This window comes from Phocoena phocoena, chromosome 13, assembly GCF_963924675.1.
Source record: "Phocoena phocoena chromosome 13, mPhoPho1.1, whole genome shotgun sequence".
Lineage (NCBI taxonomy): Eukaryota > Metazoa > Chordata > Mammalia > Artiodactyla > Phocoenidae > Phocoena > Phocoena phocoena.
In genome coordinates this window covers 72,498,431-72,520,526 of record NC_089231.1, presented here as the reverse complement: position 1 = coordinate 72,520,526, position 22,096 = coordinate 72,498,431, and the positions used below count along the sequence as shown (strand labels likewise).

General features: G+C 49.5%; 1 protein-coding gene across 1 annotated transcript in view; it reads left to right on the top strand.

The window, feature by feature from the left end:
• The first annotated feature begins 9,896 nt into the window (after positions 1 to 9,896).
• SSH1 (slingshot protein phosphatase 1) overlaps positions 9,897 to 22,096 on the top strand; it is a 56,831-nt gene continuing 44,631 nt past the window's right edge. Inside the window, exons 1-2 of the mRNA XM_065889871.1 lie at positions 9,897 to 9,965; positions 14,688 to 14,728. Coding sequence (XP_065745943.1) covers positions 9,897 to 9,965; positions 14,688 to 14,728 — 110 coding nt within the window. The remainder of the gene's footprint in view (positions 9,966 to 14,687; positions 14,729 to 22,096) is intronic.

Sequence of the window (22,096 nt, the reverse complement as noted above, 5' to 3'; positions counted from 1 at the left end):
GAATCTCAGACAAGTCTCTTCTTGAAGCTTTATATGTAGAATTTGTGGTAGGGGGTGGGGGGAGGGAAGCTAATAACAGTTTCTTGCTATTGGAAAAATTAAATAACAAGGGACTTTGCCCTATTGTGGAATTAAGATGAAATAGTGATTGAAGATGACACGATGCACAGTATATGTTCAATAAATGTGTTATAAAACAAAATTCAACTGAGTAAAATGTTAAAGCTCTAGTTGGCTTTTGTCAACGATTTATGAATTGGGCAGTATCCAATCTAGCAGATAGAAAGGGGGGTTCCCAGGAGCTATACAAAATGAAAGACTTGTATAAATAGAAGGGAGCAGGAACAAGGAAGTTATACTGGGCAGAAAAGCAGATTGGATATTGCAAGGTTACTTTCCTTTAGGGGATGGCAGGGATCTACCAGGCAGATAACCTAACTAGTGCTGATCAGGTGATTCCTGGCTGGCTGATTTAAGATTCCATTTCTGGGAAAAACAAAACGGTAATTAAGACGCGGTTGGGTGATGTGGGGCTTAGCGTAAATGACTCCATTTGGGGCTTGTTGTCTTGTCTTTAACAATTGTCATTTCGTTCAGTTATCTCTTATCAAGATCCCTTACACCCAAAAACATCAGGTTGGGATTTTCATGGGAATTGCATTGCATTTAACTTAGAGTGATTGATAATTCTACTATACAGTCTTCCCCTGCAAAAAAAAAAAAAAAAAAAGAAAGAAAAATCCTCTCCATCTCTCCATATATGTCTTCTTTTCGTTCTTTGGTAGAGTTTTATAACTCTTCATAGTTTTCTTCCAAAACTGGGATGCTACTGTCATATAGTGATTGGTAACCTACTTTATTTCCCCAAACTTAATATTTCATGAAACTGTTTCTCCAGTAGTGCATTATATTGTAACATATTTTTATCTGGCTGCTATATTAGTTATCTGTGGCTGTATTAGTTATCTATGGCTGCATAACACATTATCTCAAAATCTACCAGCTTAAAACAGTAGTCATTTATTATCTCACATGTTTTCTCTGGGTCTGGAATCTGGGGGCAGCTTTGCTGGGTGCTTCTGGCTCAGGGTCTCTTGTAAGGTTGCAATCAGGATGTCGGCTGTGTCTGCAATGCCGTCTGAAAGCTTGATCGGGGCTGTAAGATTTACTCGCAAGGTGGTTCACTCATGTAGCTGGTAGATTGGTGCTGGCTGTGGGCAGGAGGCCTCAGTTCCTCACCATGAGGACCTCTCTCCATAGGGCTGCTTGAGCATCCTCAGGACATAGTGGCTGGCTTGATCATCCAGAGGGAGTGATCCAAGAGAGAGCAAGAGAGAAGGCACGGTGTCTTGTATGACCTATAGCCTCAGAAGCCAGAAGCTGCCACATCTGCAACATCCTAGGGCTCACACAGGTCTATTCATTGTAAAAAGGTCTCCAAAATGGCATGAATACCAGGAGATGGGGATCATTGAGGGCCAGCTAGGAGGGCCATCAGATGCACGTACCCAAATTTATTTAACCAGTGACCTCTCATGGGACGTTTAATCACTCCAAACTACAGGCTGAGATTCCAAGGCCCAGCAAGGGTCCGTGTGCTGCCTGTGGTCACACAGCAAGTTAGAGGCAGAATCAGGCTAGCCCAAGTCCTGTGAGTACACTCACTGGAGAGGGGAGGGGAGGCCTGGAGGGAGGCAGAGACTCCCCAGCTCTCTGGGGAGAACCCAAGTTAAATCAAGGGGTGAGTAGAGGAAAGGAGGCTTTCACCAACTCCACACAGGAGCGAGGAACTCGCAGCTGCCTGGCTGTTGGTACCTATCAACCCACCCAGAGAGATGCCTTATCAGGAGCCCTGGACCCCAGCAACTGCCCAGACCCGCCCTGGACGCTGTGGGCCAAGTGGCCAAAGCTTTGAGTCCCAAACACCATTCCCTGCACATGGGGGCACATCCAAAGTTTCACCTCTCAGGCTAGAAAGGCCAACTACCTACACATGGGCCCTGGGGGGCTGGTCAGCTGGGGTTCAAATCCTAGCTGTGCTCCGGACCTCAGTTTCTAGAACCAAGGAAATGATAATATTAGGTGTATTCATTTCGTAGGGCTGCTGTAACAGAGCACCACAAACCCAGTGGCTTAAACAACAGAAACTTGTTGCCTCACGGTTCTGGAGGTCAGAACGTCAGAAACCAAGCTATTGGCAGGGCTGGTTTGCTCTGGGCTGTGGGAATCTGTTCTGTGCTTCTCTCCTGGCTTCCTGTGATCTACTGACCATCTTGGGTGTTCCTTGGCTTGTGGCCGCAGATTTCCCTGTGTCTCTATCTCTGTGTTAAATTTCTCCTTTACATAAGGACACAGTCATCTTGGATTAGGGCCCACCCTAATGATTTCACCTTAACTTGAACATCTGCACAGACTGTATTTTGAAATAAGGTCATATTCACAGGTCCTGGGGGTTAGGACGTCAGCGTCTTTGGGGCAGACACAATTCAACCCATGACATTACGTAACGTCAGTGAGCAGGATAGCAAAATGTGCTTTTCATGTACATTATTGTACTCAAGCCTCAAAACCAACCCATGAGGTAAGTGGTCCCATTCTTATCCCCATTTTACAGAGCAAGAAAGTGAGCCTCAGAAAAAGGAAGCACCTGACAGCTCCAAAGTCAGGAGGCCAGTTTGAACCAGGCAGATCCCAGGACCACCACACCTCCCTGGTGGGGTTGTCATGGTGATTCCTCTGCTCGAATGTCACCTTGTCCAGAGGCTTCTCTGACCACTTGCCTAAAGAGCTCCCTCCACCACCCTCTCCCCCAGACTGATTTTTACTACTTGACATCATAGTTCATTTATTTGACACTGATCTGTGCATGTCACGTTCTAAGAACTTTACTGACAGGGATTCATTTTAAAATGACACATTTAAATATTCATATATTATATGAATATATTAGCATATGTTATAGTAAATATATTTACTTTTTTGTTTGGCTACATCTCCCACCTGATTGGACACCACCCAATTATATTCATATATTTATTTAAATATTCATATAGTATATGAATATGTTATATTTAAATATTCGTGTTTATATGCATATCTTAGCATACATTGTAGTAAATCTATTTACTTATTAGTTGTTTGGCTATATCTCCCACTTGATTGGACACCGCCCAAGGACAGTGACTCTGTGGTGTTCCCTGATGGACCCCAAATCCTAGACTGGTGCTCAACAGAGCGTAGGCACTCCATAAATTCTCGTTGAATGTACTGAGTGAATGTGAAAATGATACAATGTCCAAGAATTGCCTGGAACATATTGGATTATGACATCATAATAATTTTTTTATAGTTGTTAAATAACAAAACTTTAACTGAGTAAATTTTAAAGATCTAACTGGCTTTGTTGAATGATTCAAGAATTGGTAGCATCCCATCTAGCAAGTAGAAAGGAGCTCCAAGGAGCTGTACAAAATGGAAGACTTTTATAGCAGAAGGGGGAAAAGAATGGATTGTTTCAGGCTTAGGTAGCCTACTTATGGAGGACAGAAGGGGGCTACATGGAACATTACCTCATTAGTGCTGACCAGAAAATTCCAGACTGACCAGTTAAGACTACATTCCTGGGGGAGGTTGTAACTGCAATTAGGTTAGGTATTAAGTCTTGGTTTGCTGATGTGGGGTTTAGCACAAGTGACTCCATTTTGAGCCTGTTGTTTCTTTTTTAACACAGTATACGTGTAGGTTGGTTTTATATTCATTTTCTATGGCTGCTGCAACCAATTACCAGAAACTCAGCGGCATAAAACCATAGGAATTTATTTTCTTATAGTTCTAGAGGTCAGAAGTCTAATATCAAGGTGATGGCAGGTCTGCATTCTTTCTGGAGATGATGAGGTAGGAATTCACTCCTTTGCCTTTTTCTGCTTCTAGAGACCTCCTGCATCCCTTGGCTCACGGCCTTCCTCCCATCACTCCAACCTCTTTCATGTGTCATCACGTCTCCTACTTCTCACTCTGCTCCTTCTGCCTCCTTCTTATAAAGACCCTTGGGTTTATATCAGGCCCACGTGAATAACCCAGGATAATCGCCCCACCTCAACACCCTTAATTTAATCACATCTGCAAAGTTACACATGCCAGGCACTGGAATATGGACATCTTTGGGGAACCATTATTCAGTCTACCAGAACTTTGCTACCTCTGAACTGCAAATTAGTTGCATTAAAAAGGGAACTATCAGGAGAGTTCTCTTCCCTTCTCCCCTCCTAGGCTATCCTGGAAGAACCTCTGTCTTTGAGGTCTAAAGTAGAAGAACATCTGTCCCAATACCAGCTTCACCACTCCCTAGCTATGTGACCTTGGGTGTGTGACTAAACCACTCTGTGCATCCACTTCCTCAGCCATGAAATGAGAACCACAACAATGTGACAAGAAATAAATAAAAAGGCTCAAGCCAGGAACAAGCAGAGGGGCAGCAGGAGCATAGATAAGGGGTACCTACCTTCCAGCCTCAGGTCAGGGAAGGCTTCCTGGAGGAGGTAGCCCTGGAGGTAGACTGGGGGACATTCACATGTTAATAAACCCCTGTCCCCAACACACTGGCAAATCACTTTGCCTACAGCCTAGCAGACAGCAAATAACTCCATAACTTGCTGTTTTTAGTCCTTGCAAAACTGAGCTGAGACTACAAGGTCAAAGATAATTAAATAAATCATGATGAAAAAATAATTATGATACTGAATGGAAAGGGCTCTACTGGATGCAAGAAAACTTTGGAGCTGCCTCTTTCAGTGGGTTCCCTTCCTCCACTCCTGAAGCCTAGACCAGGGGTCTCTCACTTCTCTTTTCCCTGCCCCACCCCCTTACAGGCCACAAGTCAGGCCCACAGGCCTTTTCACAGAAGGGTTTTCACAAAAGGGTTTAGAATGACCAAAATTTTAAATAAAGACAGGGTCAAACAAAGACAGGATCAGTAAAAATGCCTTGCTGTGCCCTGCTGGAGCCTGTGGCGCTAGGAAGATCAGTAATATGGTACTGATCCCTTTTCTTTTTTTGGCCACGCTGCTGCATGGCTCGCAGGATCTTAGTTTTCCCAATCAGGGATTGAACCCGTGCCCCCTGCAGTGGAAGCACGGAGTCCCAGCCACTGGACCACCAGGGAATTCACCCAACCCCATTTAAAATGTTGACATTTCCTTCATCGAAGATTTTTTTTTGCATAAATTTTGATTCTTTAAAAAATAGTCTTTCTCTTGGTTACTGAGGTTTCTTCTTCTTGTTGTTTTCGTTGGCCCCTTATATTTTGTGCCCTCATCTTGGTCCCAGCCCAGCTCCTGAGGTTTTTCTTAGAAACCATGTGACAAGTCAGAGAGATAGTTGTGACAATGTTGAGTGACACATGCTGTGTGTCTGGGGGTAGGTGGGGGGAGAGCTATGAAATCCTCGGAAGGACGCTGAGTCCAGTCTGGGGGGCAGGGAGAGATTTTTGGAGGTGGTGTCTGGCAAGAGATAGTGTGGGAAGGAAGAGGGCCCCTCAGCTGTAAGAGGAAGTGAGAAGGGGTGGGATGGTCTCTGGACCAGTGGGGGTGGGTAGAAAGCTAAGCTGGGCCAGGGTAGAAGGATTAGGGTTTAGTGCCTTCTTGGTGGCTAGATCAGATCTTTTTTTTTAAAATTGAAGTATAGTTGATTTACAATGTTGTATTAATTTCTGCTGTACAGCAAAGCGATTCAGTTATACATATATATATATATATATATATATATATTCTTTTTTAAAAAAAATATTCTTTTCCATTATGGTTTATCATAGGATATTGGGATTTTTGGCCACGCCATGCGGCATGCAGGATCTTAGTTCCCCAACCAGAGATTGAACCCATGCCCCCTGCAATGGAAGCACAGAGTTTTAACCACTGGACCGCCAGGGAAGTCCCTATCATAGGATATTGAATAAAGTTCCCTGTGCTATACAGTAGGACCTTGTTGTTTATCCATTCCATATATAAAAGCTTACATCTGCTAACCCCAACCTCCCACTCCAGCCCTCCCCCAACTCCCTCCCCCTTGGCAACCACCAGTCTGTTCTCTATGTCCGTGATTCTGTTTCTGGTTTGCAGATAGGTTCATTTGTGTCATATTTTAGATTCCACACATAAGTGATATCATATGGTATTTGTCTTCCTCTTTCTGACTTACTTCACTTAGTATGATAATCTCCAGTTGCATCCATGTTGCTGCAAATGGTATTATTATTTCATTCTTTTTCATGGCTGAGTAGTATTCCAGTGTATATATGTACCACATCTTTGTTTTTTTTAATTTATTCTATATTATTTTTATTTACATGTATTACATAATTACATTTTTAAAAACATCTTTATTGGGGTATAATTGCTTTACAATGGTGTGTTAGTTTCTGCTTTATAACAAAGTGAATCAGTTATACATATACATATGTTCTCATATCTCTTCCCTCTTGCCTCTCCCTCCCTCCCACCCTCCCTATCCCACCCCTCCAGGCGGTCACAAAGCACGGAGCTGATCTCCCTGTGCTATGCTGCTGCTTCCCACTAGCTATCTACCTTACATTTGGTAGTGTATATATGTCCATGCCTCTCTCTTGCTTTGTCACAGCTCACCCTTCCCCCTCCCCACATCCTCAAGTCCGTTCTCTAGTAGGTCTGTGCCTTTATTCCTGTCTTACCCCTAGGTTCTTCATGACATTTTTTTTCTTAAATTCCATATATATGTGTTAGCATACGGTATTTGTCTTTCTCTTTCTGACTTACTTCACTCTGTATGACAGACTCTAGGTCTACCACATCTTTATCCACTCATCTGTCGATGGACATTTAGGTTGTTTCCATGTCTTGGCTATTATGAATTGTGCTGCTATGAACATAAGGGTGCATGTATCTTTTTGAATTAGAGTTTTGTCTGGACATATGCCCAGAAGTGGAATTGCTGGATCATATGGTAATTCTATTTTTAGTTTTCTGAGGAACCTCCATACTGTTTTGCACAGTGGCTGCACCAACTTACATTCCTACCAACAGTGTAGCAGGGTTCCCTTTTCTCCACACCCTCTCCAGCATTTGTTATTTGTAGATTTTTTAATATTTATTTTATTCATTCATTTATTTTGGCTGTGCCAGGTCTTAGTTGCGGCACATGGGATCTTCTTTGCGGCATGTGGGATCTTTTTAGTTGCGGCATGCAATGCGGGATCTAGTTCCCTGACCAGGGATCGAACCCCAGCTCCCTGCGTTTGGAACGTGGAGTCTTACTCACTGGACCACCAGGGAAGTCCTCATAGACTTTTTGATGATGGCCATTCTGACCGGTGCGAGGTGGTACCTCATTGCGGTTTTGATGATCAGATCTTGGTATGGATTTCTCGATGGGTAGGAGAGGAAGGGTATGGAGGGAAGACCAGTAAGGAGGCCTTGGCATTTGTACAGGGGGCGGTTCTCAAACCGAGGTCCCCATACCAGGACCTTCAGCATCACTAGGGCATTATTAAAAACTGAGTGAATCGCCAACTCCGGAGGGTGGGGCCTCCAAATCTGTATTGACTCCAGGGAATTCTCAAACCTTCCCATTTGAGAACCACCAGCCTAACGTTCTCGACCCTAAAATCCCACACCCCTTTTACAACGAGTGTGTGATGATTCCTTTTCTCATTGGCAACAAATTCATAGATGATAAAGCCCACCTCCACATGTAATGTGAAAAAACAAAATCTATAATGCCCTAACATAAAAGGAAAATTCATCATGATGAAACAACATCCATTTCATCATGTAAAATCTTGGGCACAACTCCCCTGGAGGACACAGGGAAGTCTCAGTAGTATGTCTGGTTTTTTCTTTTTTTTTCTTATTGAAGTAGCGTCAATTTACAATATTGTGTTGAAGTGTGTCTGTTTTTAATGAATGTGTTCAGAGTTGAGAAGTAAGATAGTCACTAGTCAACTGAATATTGCCCATAATTGTGTCTTACACTCGACATTTTAAAATAAGTGCTAAATAAATACGGCGGTCTGTCCACAAGAGCACAGCTACAGATGTCTGCTTGTTGGGTCAACTGCTCCAATATTAGGAGTGGTGTTTCCCTCTATAAACTCTTTTTCCCAAATGGTGAACAACTCCGGACAAAGCTCTCAAACAAAACAAAGTATATTCTTTCCTCTATTTAAACACAGTTGCATTTCTGAAAATTCAGTGAAAGATACTTTGTGTTGATATGTAAAATGGAATTAGGTTCTGGCTTCAGATAACTATGAACGGTGTTTTCACCACACAGGTGTCTTGTGGGAATGAAGCAATTCTCCTTGGGCGGGGGCAGCATCACTGTCCAGTGCATTGCACGACTTTTAGCGTTTTTAGCATTCCTGGCTCCTGCCCTCTAAACGCCAGAACCTCCAATAGCTCTCCCCATCTGCAAGACATTAAAAAATATTCCCACAAGTTAAAAAACAAAACACCAACAACAAAAACAAAAACCCCACGACACTCAGTGGGGGCTATAGTAACCCCATAGAGAACCACCTTTGAGATGAATGATGCTGAGGGAATATGCAGGAGGTCCCAGCCCTTGGACCTGGCGGCAGCAGCTGGAGGGATCCAGGAGGCTGTTGGGTTGCTGGTTTGGCAGTGAGACGGATGGGAGCAGGACTGGACCAGTAAATTTGCGGACGCTTGTGAACCTGCGTGGGGCGACAGAGGGGAGGGAGGGGATTTGAATGAAATTGAAGTTATTACTAAGTCAAGCCAGTACCACCTTTTTAGTATCTTACTCCATGTCCCTCTCTCCATCCCCATACTGGTCACCTCCTCCCAGGACAACAGCAGCAGCCCATCCCTGGTCTCCCTTCACCCCTCTGCCCCACAGTCCATTCTCCAAGCGGCAGCCAGAGCTTTCTAGAGTCCACCGTGACTCTCTCCCTCCTCCCTTCCCTAGGATCAGGCCTCTGATGGACAATCTCCTTCCAGTTTCCGGGCCTTTAGCTCCCCCCATCCCCCAGTCTCCCCTCCCTTCACCCGTTAATCCTGCTCCTCAGTCAGGCCTCTGAGCAAATGCCCCCTTTTCAGAGAAGCCCTTTCTGACTTCCCAAGGAGTTGGCTGGGTTTCTGGACACATAGAAAGAATTCACATAAAAAGACTGGCAAAATAATTTTTTTTAAGTGCCTAGTAATTTGACTCACTTCTGTCAAATCCCTGAGGGCAGGCCTAATCTATGTTGCTCACGGTTGAATACTCCGTGCCTGGCACTTAGTAGGTGCTCAATAAATATTTCATAGATGAATGAATGAATGAACTAATTAATTTCTGCAGACCGCTCCTCGGGGTTCAAGGCGCAGGGACCAGGGGCTCTTTATTTCCTGGTAGCTGCACCTCCCCGCCCCGAGCATTCCAGGCCGTGCGGACGCCGGGCCTCAGTTTTCCAGCCTGCGAAGGGGGCTGGCCTCCGGGGGATGGATTTGCTCGCCACCGGGCGCGCCCCCGCTTCTCAGATTGAAGGGCCGGGCGCGCGGCCGAGGCGCGCGCGTCGGGCGCGCGGGAGACGTGACTGGCCAGCCGGGGCCTCCCGCCGCCGCTCGGGGGATCCCGCGCCGCGCACGCGCGCCCCGCCCCGGCCGCTGCCCCTGCCCGCGCTCAGGCCCGGCGCGCGCCGGCGCGGGAGGCGGGAGGCTGGAGGCGGGAGGCGGGGGGCGGGGGGTGGGGGCGGCGACAGACGCCGGCAGGGAGGGGCGGGCCCGGCCCGGCTCGGCCCGGCTCGGCCCGGCCGCCCGTGAGCGGCTCCTGGAGCGCCCTGGGCCCGGCCCGGGCGGCGGCGGTGGCGGCTGCGGCTCTAGTCCGAGGCTTCGGCGGCGCCCGCGCGCCGCGCCGCAGCCATGGCCCTGGTGACCCTGCAGCGCTCGCCCACGCCCAGCGCCGCCTCCTCCTCCGCCAGCAACAGCGAGGTGAGCCCCGGGCCCGCGCCCCGGCCTGAGCCGCCGGGCCAGGCCTGGGCCGCGAGTGCGGGGCGCCTGGGGCTGCGCCAGGGCAGCTTTAAGGGGTTCTTGGCCTGCGGGGCCGCAGCCGGACGAGCCAGCCTTGGCAGCCGGACTGGGGTGACTGTGCGGGAGGCTGTGAGCGAGTGTGACCCCTGTTTGGGGGTGACTGTGCAGTGAGACTGTGTGTGCGGGTGTGACCCTCGTCTGGGGGTGACTGTGTGACCCCTGTTTGGGGGTAAGTGTGCGTGAGCCGGTGTGTGTGACCCCCATCTGGGGGTGACTTTGTGTGTGTGGGACCCCCATCTGCGGGTGACTTGTGAATTTGAGCCCCGTCGGGGGGGTGACCGTGAGTGTGTGACAGTGTCTCTCGTCCGGGGGTGACTGTGCGGGGTACTGGACGTGGGACCGGGACTCCTGATTGGGTAACTGCCTGAGATGCTGGTTCTAAGATTCAGGACCCTGTGGCTTGTCTCGGCCCTTTCCCTGTGTGCCCGGCTGAATGTATGCATGTGTATGCCAGCCTGTGTGTGCCTCTCCCTGTGCGTGAATCTGGCCTGTCCCCTGGGAACCGTGCCTGTGTGATGCTGGGGGAGAGGCTGCCGGGTGCCCCTGTGGGTGGTGAGATTGTTTCCCCCGACTGCACGCCCCTGGAGTTCTGGCTCTGGGTGTGAGTGGCCGTGTCTCTCGGGGGCCGGCGTCACCGTGTGACAGTGGCTGAGTGAGCTCAGGGTGCTGGGTGACGACTGTGTGTCATGTCTTTGTGTGTAGCTGAGTCTGGGTTTTTCTTGCTGTGATATCTTTCGGGGCTGCATGTTGCTGTGCATGTGGCTGCGGCTTACTCTGGGATTGCTGGGATTGCACCAGTGCTTTCTGGGGCTGAAAGTGCATCTTTGCACTGTGCGGGTTTCTGTGCGTCTGCGTGTGACCCAGCCTGTCCTGGACTGGCGCCTTCTTGCTCTGGGGTTACTGAGGAATTGGTCCTCTGAGTGCACAGTTGGGTTGGACCGTGCTAGTCTGGGCCTCGGGCCTCCGAGCAGTAGAACCAGTTGGGTCTAAACTCACAAATGTGGCCAGACCGAGTGCTGACCTGCAGACACCAGCAGGCTGGAGGAGGCGGCAGGGAGCTGTTTAGGGAAGGGAGAGGAGGCTGGAGGAGGGGCCCTGCAGGCCCAGGAAGTGGCCCCGCCGGCATCTGGGCAATTCAGGCCCCTTCTCCCTGGGGGGAAGTTGACTGATAACATGGAAAGGTTTGTGTGTGTTTGTGAGAGAAGAGGACCTGTTTGTGGTTTAACAGCCCTGCCTGTCCCAGCAGCTCCTGGTGGGGAAGCTCTTCAGCCTGTTTTGCTGGGACTGGCACTCTCAGAGTGGCTGCAGGGTTGAACCTCACAGCCCCCTTCTCTCAAGGAGAAGCCATTAATGAGTTATCTTGTCTACAGACAGAAGATTCTAACAGTCCCTGCTCTGCACGGTGGCCAGTAGCCTGCGGCTGAGGAGTCTGCAGTAGCTTCTGGCCTCCCCCCAGAGACATCTGTTCCCCTACATCATTTCTACTACTGCTACTGCTGTCTTGCAGTTTACAGAGTACTTCTCTGCACTTAATCTCATGGTCCCTTCTCAAAAACGAGTGAAGAGTTCAGCTCCGGGAAGAGGTTAGACAAAGAGCCTCTCAGCCTAGCTCTCTGATTCTAAACCCCACATTCCCTGCGTTACTTTGCACCTGATCTATTTCTGCTTTAGACACATTTAAAATTTTTCATTTTATTATCTCATTTTTTAGCTGAGATAGAATTCACATACCATAAATCCACCACTGTAAAGTGTACAATTCAGTGGTTTTTAGTATATGCACAAGGTTGTACAAGCATCACCACGAATTCCAGAACATTTTCATCACTCCCGAAAGAAACCTCACACCCCTTAGCCATCACCCACAGCCTCCCTCCCACCACCCCTGCCCTGCTGTAACTGACTCTAGGCAACCACTAATGTACTTTCTGTCTCTATGTATTTGCTTATTCTGGGCATTTCATATAAGTGGAATCATACACTATGTGGCCTTTTGTGTCAGGCTTATTTCACTCACCGTCATGTTTTCAGGGCTCATCCATGTTGCAGCACGTGTCAGGACCTCATTCCTTTTTATGGCCGAGTAATATTCTATGGTATGGATGTACATTTTGTTGGACATTGGGGTTGTTTCCACTAGGCACATTTTAAATTATTATAGAAAGCCTTATTTTCACCAGATGCCAGTGACCTCCAAAATAAGAATAAAACTCAACCAGCTTTTATTCAACTTGGGTAAATCATGCTTGCCCAGGGAGCCGGCAGAGGCTGGGATGTTCCCTGGAAGGAGAGGCTTTCTTCCATGTGGGGTGAGGCACAAAGATGCAAGAAGGAACAGAGAGGGTAGGCATGTGTGCACAGGATCAGGAGACGTGGGCCAGGCCGGCTGTGCCTCTGGTCCGACCTTCCTCAGGTTACTTCCCTTCTCTGGGCCTCAGCTCATCTGAAAGGGCTGGCTTCCTTCTAATGTGTGTTCTTTGGCTTTCTTCTCTGGAATAACTGACCTTGTGTTGCCTTTCATCCTGAGAATCTCAGAGAGTGAGCGAGAATTAAATGATTTTGAAGCCTGTATCCCCCCCGCCCCCCATCATTTCCTTACTCCTCAAAATGTGCATCCTTCGTTGAGTCAGAGACACTCAGGGCATTTCTTTCCTTCCCCAGCCCGTGGTCCTGCTGCACGGCGTGGGAACTAAGGGAAGTCACAGCCCGACCTGCAAAGCAGTGCTTCCCTCTTTTTAAGTTTTGTTCCTTCCCCCCCAGTCTTTTTTTTTTTTTGCGGTACGCGGGCCTCTCACTGTTGTGGCCTCTCCTGTTGCGGAGCACAGGCTCCGGACGCGCAGGCTCAGCGGCCATGGCTCATGGGCCCAGCCGCTCCGCGACATGTGGAATCTTCCCCGACCGGGGCACGAACCCGTGTCCCCTGCATCGGCAGGCGGACTCTCAACCACTGCGCCACCAGGGAAGCCCCTCCCCCCCCCATCTTTAATTATCTCATTAATCTTGTCTCATTCTTTTGTGAGAACAGGCAGAGAGCCCAAGAATAGGTAAAGCAGTAGCTCTCAGGAATGGGTTGTAATGTTGTGATTTTTTTTTTTTTTTTTTACGTTGTGGTTTTTGACAGATGTTCAAGGTGACTAATTTTCATGGGCAGATCTCCAGTCTCTTTGAGGTGGCGGGGTTGGATCAGGGTTGCTCAGCCCCAGCATTGCCGATGTTGGGTGAGCCGTCTGTTGCAGGGGCCCGTCCTGTGTGTTGGAGGAAGTGTAGCAGCACTCTGACCTCTACCCACTAGATGCCAGTAGCATCCTCCCAAAAAAGGCTCCAGCCTCGCCTGGCGTCCCCTGCTGAGATCAGTTGCCCCCAGTTGAGAACCACTGGGTTAGACCCAGCAGTCTCTTCCAAGTTTGTTCCTGCGGTTGTGTAAGTTGTTTTGTGTATGTCTCACTTCGGCACCGAAGTTGGTGGCCCTGTCGTCAGCAGAGCTGTCCCCGATGTTTCCACTTCTCCTTCGTTGTCGGGTAGGGAGTGTGAGAACTAACTGATGGTCTCTGCCTCTGCCCAGTGCGTTACATACATGATCTAATGACAGCGTAGGACCGGGACCCTCTGCCGGACTCATGCCTTGGTGAAATTGACACCTGTGGTGTGTGTCCCTTCCTGCCCAGACCTCTCTCTACATGATCTCCGTAACCCTTTGCCCACCACCGCTGGCTTCTGTCTGGTTTCTGTCCTCAGTCAGCCTTGCATCTCTTCCAGCCATCACTGCTTTCCAGGTTTCTCTCTTCCCCATTCAATGGGCTCCTCTGTGTAACATACAAAACATGCCAAGTCCCAGCGGTGCAGAGTTGTTGGGATGTGTGTTTTCTTCTCATTTAAGTTTTCTCCTTGAAAGAAAAAAAAAGAAAAATTGCAGTCAGGGCTTAAATCGTGGTTACTCTTGGAGCCTCTAACCCTCTTGGCCTTGTAACATTTAGGAAATATTAAATGTCCCTTTCTTTCATGTCTATAAATAAACCAATAGCCTAGAAAGTTTTATATTAAACTTTGAGCCTTTTTGAGAACCACCAAGAGCTTCATGACCCACAGACAGCCTGATCCTGGCCACGTTCCATTAAGAAAGACTTGCCTGGAATGGTGGTGGTGGTGGTGGTGGTTTTATTTATTTTTTTTTTAACTTGTGTGTTGTGGCTTAAAATGGTGTTGATCACTCAGCTGTTGCCTAGCTTGAAGGGAGGAAACAGCCTCTTAAGACATTGCCCCCTCCCCTTAAAACAGAAAAACAGGATATGCTCCAAAGCAGCCCTGGAAAATGGAGAGCTCAGGGCTGAACAAGCGTGTGGAGTAGCAGCGCCGGCCAGGAGCGCTCTGTTAGCAGGCATCCATCTGCGATGCCTTGGAAGGCATGTGGGGAAACATCAGGAAACCTGAAAATTCCTCCGCGGAAATTACTCAGGGGAGCAGCAGAGCAGGATTGGTAAGGAGAGGGTGCGGCTCTTTGGAAGGAACCAGGTTTCCTGGACATCTGTATCTTTTGCAGACACCAGAGCAGGAAATGTGAGCCTTGTGTCTGAGGCTTGTCGATAGCGGCATCTGGGCTGTGACATTCTCTTTCTTTCTCTGCAGTTGGAGGCTGGCAGCGATGAGGATCGCAAGTTAAACCACAGGTAAGCAGACTTAGTGTTTTCGTCCTGAAGTCTTTCTTCCAAGCAGGTAAGAAATACTCTTGTGGCTTTCCAAAAGGGAGGACCCTCGAGAAAGACTACACCAGCTTTTTAGTAGTGCTTTAAAAACGATCCAGAACACACAGACAGAAGGAGAGCTTTACAAGTGATCTAGACGTTTAACTGTAAACAGCTTTAATAACATTATGTAACATTTAGAGAAGAAAAAAAAATGATTGCCAGTGTTCCACCCCCCTGGCTTTACCGTGATGATGAGTATCTTTATAAACTTCCTTCCAGATTTTACTTCTGCTTTAAAGAAAATAATCATTTTAGTATGTTCTCACTTTTCCATCCTGCTTTTGGGAAGGTATTCCTTTTGAGGTAAGTACATTGCTGATTTGAAACAGACATTCAACCCCTCAGTTTATTAATTCAAGGTGTTTTGTGTGTGTGTGTGTGTGTGTGTGTGTGTGTGTGTGCGCGCGCGTGCGTGTGTGCCAGTGAGAAATCTTTACGTAAACTCATTTGAGAAGCTTCTCAAGCTTGTAGCCCTCGGTTGCTGTATTCATGAGTAGACGCCAAAAGCACGTTTGTTTTTCTTTGCCAAAAATTGGGTGTTTTGTTGGTTTACAGAAGATTTAGCGCTTCATTATATAATGTATTCTTCTGCACCGAAGAACTAGTCTTAAACTCTGGCTCTTAGAGTGTAAAAAAGTAAACATCTAGATTAAAAAAAAAGAATTAAACAGAATTTAAAGGATTTTTTTTTTTTGATGTCTGTTTCATCTTGGGAGGAGGAGGAAAATTAATTGGAAAAGGAAATATGTGTTCAGAAACTGGGGTCAGCCGTTCATTACCGAGAGCAGGCTATCCTGGTTCAACTCACCCGCGGAAGTGGTAGAGCTCTGCCTCGCCTGTCTTTGAAGTTTTCTGTGTGTTTGAGGGAAGGGAGGCACCATTTTTTCTAAAGCTCATATGTGTAGAGAAATAGTTGTCTTATTACAATTGTGGGTCCTTGTTTTCACGTTATGCTGGAGGAAGGAACAGCGGCAGTGACACGTTTGCTCTTCAGACTGGGGGTGTGGGTTGCTGAGAGTCTCGAAGGCTGGAATCAGCTGGATTCCCAAGTGGGGGAGGGGGGAGGGGAGGAGTGGAGTCTGCTCTGGAGACTGTGGGGGAGGGAGAGCGGGGCGGAGGGCCTGCTGCCCGCCTCGTGGGGCCCCATCCCCGCACCCCCAGCTCCTCACCAGCCCTTACATGGACTTGGACTCTTCTCCCCCTCAAGCCGATCCTTTTCTTCCAGGCCTCTTGCCCCAGAGATGGCATTTAAGCCTCTCACTTAGATGGTCTTCCGTTTTTTAATTGCCCTTCCTGAACTGACAGCACAGTGTTTTGAATTGTTTCCATTAATAAAGAAGTTACAAATAGCAGTGGTAGGAAAATGTGTATGTGCTGCTGGCCAATAAAAGGCCCCTTTCTCTGCACAGCTTGGAGCTGGAGAGGACCGTACAAAGGGAAGTGATGGCAGCTCTCTGCATTGCCAAATTTAACCCTCACAATGACCCCGGGAGGTGGGGTATTCCCCCCAGGTCGCAGGTGAGGAATCCGAGGCCCAAGGTTGCCTTCGAAGTGGGGCCTCCGTTGCCCGCAACACCTGAGTTTGTCATAGGACACCACCTTTCCGGGGACCAGTTTCGTGGTTCAGTCGAGCAGGTGTGTTGCACGTACAGGCGTGGGAACTTGCTGAGCTCGCCCAGGTGGGTAGAGGCCACAGCAGGGCGAGAACCCAAGAGCCCTGCTGACTTGTGATGGTGCCTCCTAGGAAGTCAGATCGCCCTGGTGACCACCGTGAGTCCCTCTGTGCTGCTCTCAGTGGGTCCCCAGTGCCATCGTGAGCTCTGGGAGACCTGGGCTGCGGGGGGGGAACCTGGTCTCTGAGCCCATCCTCACAGGCTCCCCTTTCCTCCCCTCTTCCTTCACCTTGATGTCCACGCGCCGTTTTAGGCAGTGGACACCGTCCTGGTTTCTAACCCTCCGAACCAAACAAGAGAAGTCCTGCTGTCCTGGTGTAAGCTTTGACTGAAACTCATTGGCATCTGCATGTGGATTTGCATTTTCAGGCCTGTGCTCTCTAAGCTTCTCCTGGAGAAAAAAAAATGTGTGGAATGGTCCCTCATTGGTTGCTTGTCTTGGGGAGGAGGGTTGGGGAGAGGAGATTTCTCTTTGCTTCACATTCATCCTGAAGGTAATCTGGCCTGGTTTGGTTTCTGAAGGGCGCTGGGGAGGCCGCAGGATATGCCTCTCTCTCTGCCCCTTTGTCTACCCTTAATTGACAGTTTCATCTTTCGGGTCCTCCAAGAAGTGATCTTAGACCCACGTGTAGCCAGTAAATTGCTGAATCCGTGGGTTGGATCTTCTGTCTCACCTGCCCTTTTCCTCCCCTGTACCCCCCTGGTGGCACCATCAGTCAGGTCCTTGAACCTCCCCTGATCCACTGAGGGGCCACCCATCAACCCATCGCTCTGCGTCAGTTTATCGTCCCCACTGTCAGAGGGACGCCAGTCTGGAAGTGCCCGTGCTTCTTCCTCCTGGTCGCCACGCTTTTTTCCTCCTTCACCCTCGTCACTGGCCTTTCGTCAAATGAATGTGCCATTCTTCAGTCCTACCCCTGCTCCCTGACCAGGCTCTTTCTCTAAGCCAGTTCCCTTTCCAGTTGGCCACAGTCCTCATGGCCAGCTCAGCATGCTCCCATCCCAAACCTCTGTGGCTTCCCTCTCCTTGGCAGGTGGCTCTTGATTTCTCTCTGTGCTGGGTACCATACCTGCCTTCCCTGGCAGGTACCTGTGTTTTTGTCTCGTCCCTAACTGCTGGTGACATCTTAGTGACAGGGTCTTAGTTCTCTGCCTGCACATAGCACTTCAGCAGTTTTAAACATATTAACTTTGTTTTGATTCTGCAGCGAATTGCATTCACGTGTGAGAAAGATGTGTCGAGGAAAGACGTGGGCTTTGGAGTCAGGCAGATCTAGCCTCGGAGCCTGGCTTCTGCACTAGTAGAGGTGCCAGCATGCATCTGGGAGTCACTGTGCCTCTGTGGGTCTCCGTTCTTCCATCTGTAAAATGGATATAGCTATGACCTTTCAGGGTTGGCGAATACTTTGTGTGGGGCTCCTTGCACAGAGCCAGGTCCACAATGGGCGTGGAGGACAGTGGCTACGTTTGGTCTTCAGAGGATGGTGTTCCTATCAGTGTTAGGTTCACAGCCCAGAAGTAGAGGCTCTGACCCCCAGCAGGTGCCGCGTCCACTGTGTGGGGCTGAGAGGGCCACCCCCATGGCTGTCCTGTGACTTGGACCAGCCTGCGTCCTTTACCCAGTGACATCCCTGTAAGATGTAAACAGGAACGCACCTTCTGCAGAATCTTTATTGTCATCCGGATGGTTTCTCCGAAGACCTTCTGGCGGACATCTCGAGACCTGCTTACCGCCCGTCCAGAGGGAAGCTGAGTGACGCAGAGCTGTAGACCCAGCTCTCGCTCCCTCTGTCCTGCTCTCTGCGTGTGCAGATGGCCGCCGGCCTCCAGCGATCCCCTTTGGGAAGCTGTGCTGTTCAGACTGTGGGAACTGGTGAGCTTATGGCCTGCTGGCAGCAGCTCCTGGCTCCCTCACCATCCTGGGAGTCGCCTCTGTCTGGCATGAGGCGTAAGTGGTTGTGTGCCAGGCGGGGCCCTGGGGAGGGAATATGGTTGTGTTCTTTCCAGAGTGTGGATCAGGAGTGAGTGTTTTGCTGTTTTTTTTTGTTTTTTGTTGTTTTTTCGGTACGCGGGCCCCTCACTGTTGTGGCCTCTCCCGTTGTGGAGCACAGGCTCCGGACGCACAGGCTCAGCGGCCATGGCTCACGGGCCCAGCTGCTCCGCGGCATGTGGGATCTTCCCGGACCAGGCACAAACCCGTGTCCCCTGCATCGGCAGGCGGACTCTCAACCACTGCGCCACAGGGGAAGCCCTGCGGTTTTGTTTTTTTGGGGGGGTTTTTCATCCAGTATTTCAAGTCAAGCACGTGAAAATGATCATTAGCGTTCTTTTAATTTATTTTCTTACTTGCCCAAGCAAACGTTTGGGCCAAAGCAGCAGGACTTTGTCTTCTCTGTTTTATCTGGTTTCAGTGGTAAACTGTGAACTCCCTTACAACTCTGCCTTTCCCTCTACCCTCTCCTTCTTCCGGTCTTGACCTGGAAATCCCCAGAGGACCCCGCTCTCCATATTAGCTTTTCTCCCTCTCCGACAGCGTTAGGAAGGGGTGGTGGTTGGTGTGTCCTTGCTCTTCAGATCACACTTCCCAATCTTTATTCACGACCTCTTCTTCGAGGCCTGTCCACCCTTTGAGGTTTCTCTCTGCCTTTCTTGACGGTTTCTTAGCCGTCAAGACTTGACTGTGACTGTTGAGAGTCTGTCCCTTTAAGTCCCGGCAAGAGGTGTCGAGCATTTGCGGCATCCAGGCTCTGTGCAGCAGGCCACTGTATCAGCTGTCTACTGCTGTGTAACAAGCTACTCCAAACTCAGTGGTCCAGAACGACACACGGTTATTTCCTCACAGCTCCTGTGGGCCAGGAACCCGGACGTGGTTGAGCTGTGTCCTCTGCTGGGTTGAGCTGTGTCCACGTGGCTGCAGTCAAGGTGTTAGCCAGGGCCGGGATCTCATCTGTGGCTTGGGTCCTCTTCCAGGCTCACACTGGTTCTTGGCAGAATGCGTTCTCTTGCAGCTGTAGACTCCACGGTTGGTGGCTTGCTTCAGGACCGACCGGAGAATCTGATGCCATCAGGGAATGCCATCAGGAGAGGGACCATCCCATCACCTTTGCCATAGGGTATAACCTAACGAAGGGAGCAGCTCTCCCATCCTGTTCCCTGGTCCCAGCACACTCAGCATAGGGGGCTCATCCAGGGTGCCTGCCCCAAGGCCTGGGGTCCTGGGCAACCTCAGAATCTGCCTACCAGTCTCAGTCCGTGGGAGTTCTTGAGATGCCCCAGTCTAATGTAGAGAAAACAAGACACGTAACCGAGTAGGTTTCTGTACAGTGTTACAGATGTGGCAGGGTGTAAAGGCATCACTTATATAAAGGCATCACTGGCTGGTGGGAAGAGGCCAGGAGCCCCAGGGAGCCGGCAGGAGTCGACCACATGCCAGCGACAGTCATTTTCTCCACTCAGCACCTGTACGCTCCTTCACACCTGGAGGCTTGGCATCTCTTGTTTGCCCCATGTTGCATACTGACCTCTGCAGTAACACCTCCAGTGACCCTTAGACATTTTTTCCATGAGCTTTGGCCTTGGGGAGGGACAGGCCTGGGTTTGGCTTCCACCTCTGTCATCTGTCACCTCACCTGGCTGTCATATGACCTGGGCAGGCCTCATTTTCCAATGGGCAGAATAACCTGTGGCATCATAGACGTTCCGACAAATGCCCCGCCTCTGCCTCCTTCAGGTCGCTTCCTCTGGTCACTTCTGACTCTTCCTTTTTTTCCCCACAGGCGTTTATCTCTCCTTAGTATTTCCTTGAGACTTGGGACTTGTTGTGTAGTATTTACCGAAGTACATAAATGTTCTCTGCTAGGAGGATCAGCTGTATAATTTGTGGAGCCCAGTGCAAAATGAAAATTGTAGATCCACTTTTTAAAAAGTGATGAAGAATTTCAAGGTGGCAACAGCAGAGCATTAACCAAGCTCGGAGCCCTTCTGAGCACGAGGCCTTGAGCCACTGCCCAGGGCGCCTGCCCACTTGACCATGAGCCCACCCTAAGGACAGAGCCTTCCCCACCTCTCCCATCACCTCTCCTGGTGCCTGGTGTGCACTGGATGGGCCATCGAGGTCTTGTAAATTGAATTTTCCAAGTTCTATCTCATGGTGAGGAACTCAGAGTGGTCTTGGACAACACACAGGAAGCAAAGGACAGAGAAATTTTTCCTGCGATTTCCCCCTGCAGTTTGGCAATACAGGTGCTGTTAGCGCAGTCTCAGCAGCCCCGTCCTAATCTGCTTACAAGCCATTCATTCACCAAATCCTTACTGAGCACTTACTGTGTGCCAAGCACTGTCCTAGGAGCTGAGAATATAGCAGTGAACAGAGCACAGAAATCCCTGCCCTTGTGGCTGACTTTCTGTTGGGGGAGACAAGACAGTAGGTAAGATGAACAGGTACATTAAGTGTGTTAGCAGGTGCTGAGGAGGAAAAGTCAGCCAGGGACGGAGGCTGTGGAAGTGAGCCCTTCAAACGTGCTGTGCTCTGTGAGTTGCCTCATGGGCGTTGTTTTATTTAGTCTGTGTAAGGAAAGCACCACTTCTGTTCCCATTCTCTGGATGAGAAGACAAAGCCTCAGGGAGGTAGCTGGCCTAACTTCAGTTAGTAGGAGGTGATGGAGCCAGGACCCTCATGCTCCGAGTCTCTGACTCCAAAGCCTGTGCTCTGAGCCCCAAAATTCGAGAGCCATCTCCGCAAGCCCGCCTCCCGTGGCTTTGCCCTCCTCCCTTCTGGCCTGAATCCCAGGGGCCCCACCGTGAGCCGTGTGCCCTGTCCTGTGAGCTCCCTGACCTTGACCTAGAGTGAGACTTGTAGTCGATGCCCCTTCCCATGCAGTCGCCTGGACGGGTAGCAGGGGAGGGTGAGGGGTGCTCCTCGTGGCTCCCGTTCAGCGGGGGCCTGTAGGTGCAGGCACTGGGCTGGGAGCTGGATGCAGCTTGTCTCGTTTCTGTCACCCCCACAAGGTGCCTGCCTCATTGTAGGAAACTGCAGTTCCCAGGGGCCGGAGCCAGGGTTTAGATGCAGGTCGCTGTGACTCAGAAGCCTGTGTCCCTTCCTTGCTGCTCCTGTCCCCACAGGGCACCTGCAGGTTTGTGTTCAGCTCATCCCGTCCTGTCCCCACCCGCGTGGCTTTAGAGGCAGCTACCTCCCGTCGACTCCCAACCTGAAACACTGGGGTGCACACGTGTGACGTCCTGGGGCCGTTGTACCATTCTGCCCGTCCTTTCGGTTTAACTCCGGTATTCTTCCTGGCAGTTGGTTGGAACGTTTGATGTTAAAATCAGAATTCGCCTTCAGCATGTGTCAAATAGATTTTGTTATCGTTAGAAAACTCATCCTAGAATGGGGACACGTGAGAACAGAGGTGAAGAGTTAATTTGATTCTGTTGAACGTAATTAAAGTTATTAAGGTTAACTTAAAATGGATTTTGCTCAGAGTCTAGTAGGTTTCATTAAACTTTTGAAATACCAGTGCTTAGACTTCAAAAGAAGCCTGGGGGCTCCCCTGGTGACGCAGTGGTTGAGAGTCTGCCGGCCGATGCAGGGGACACGGGTTCGTGCCCCGGTCCGGGA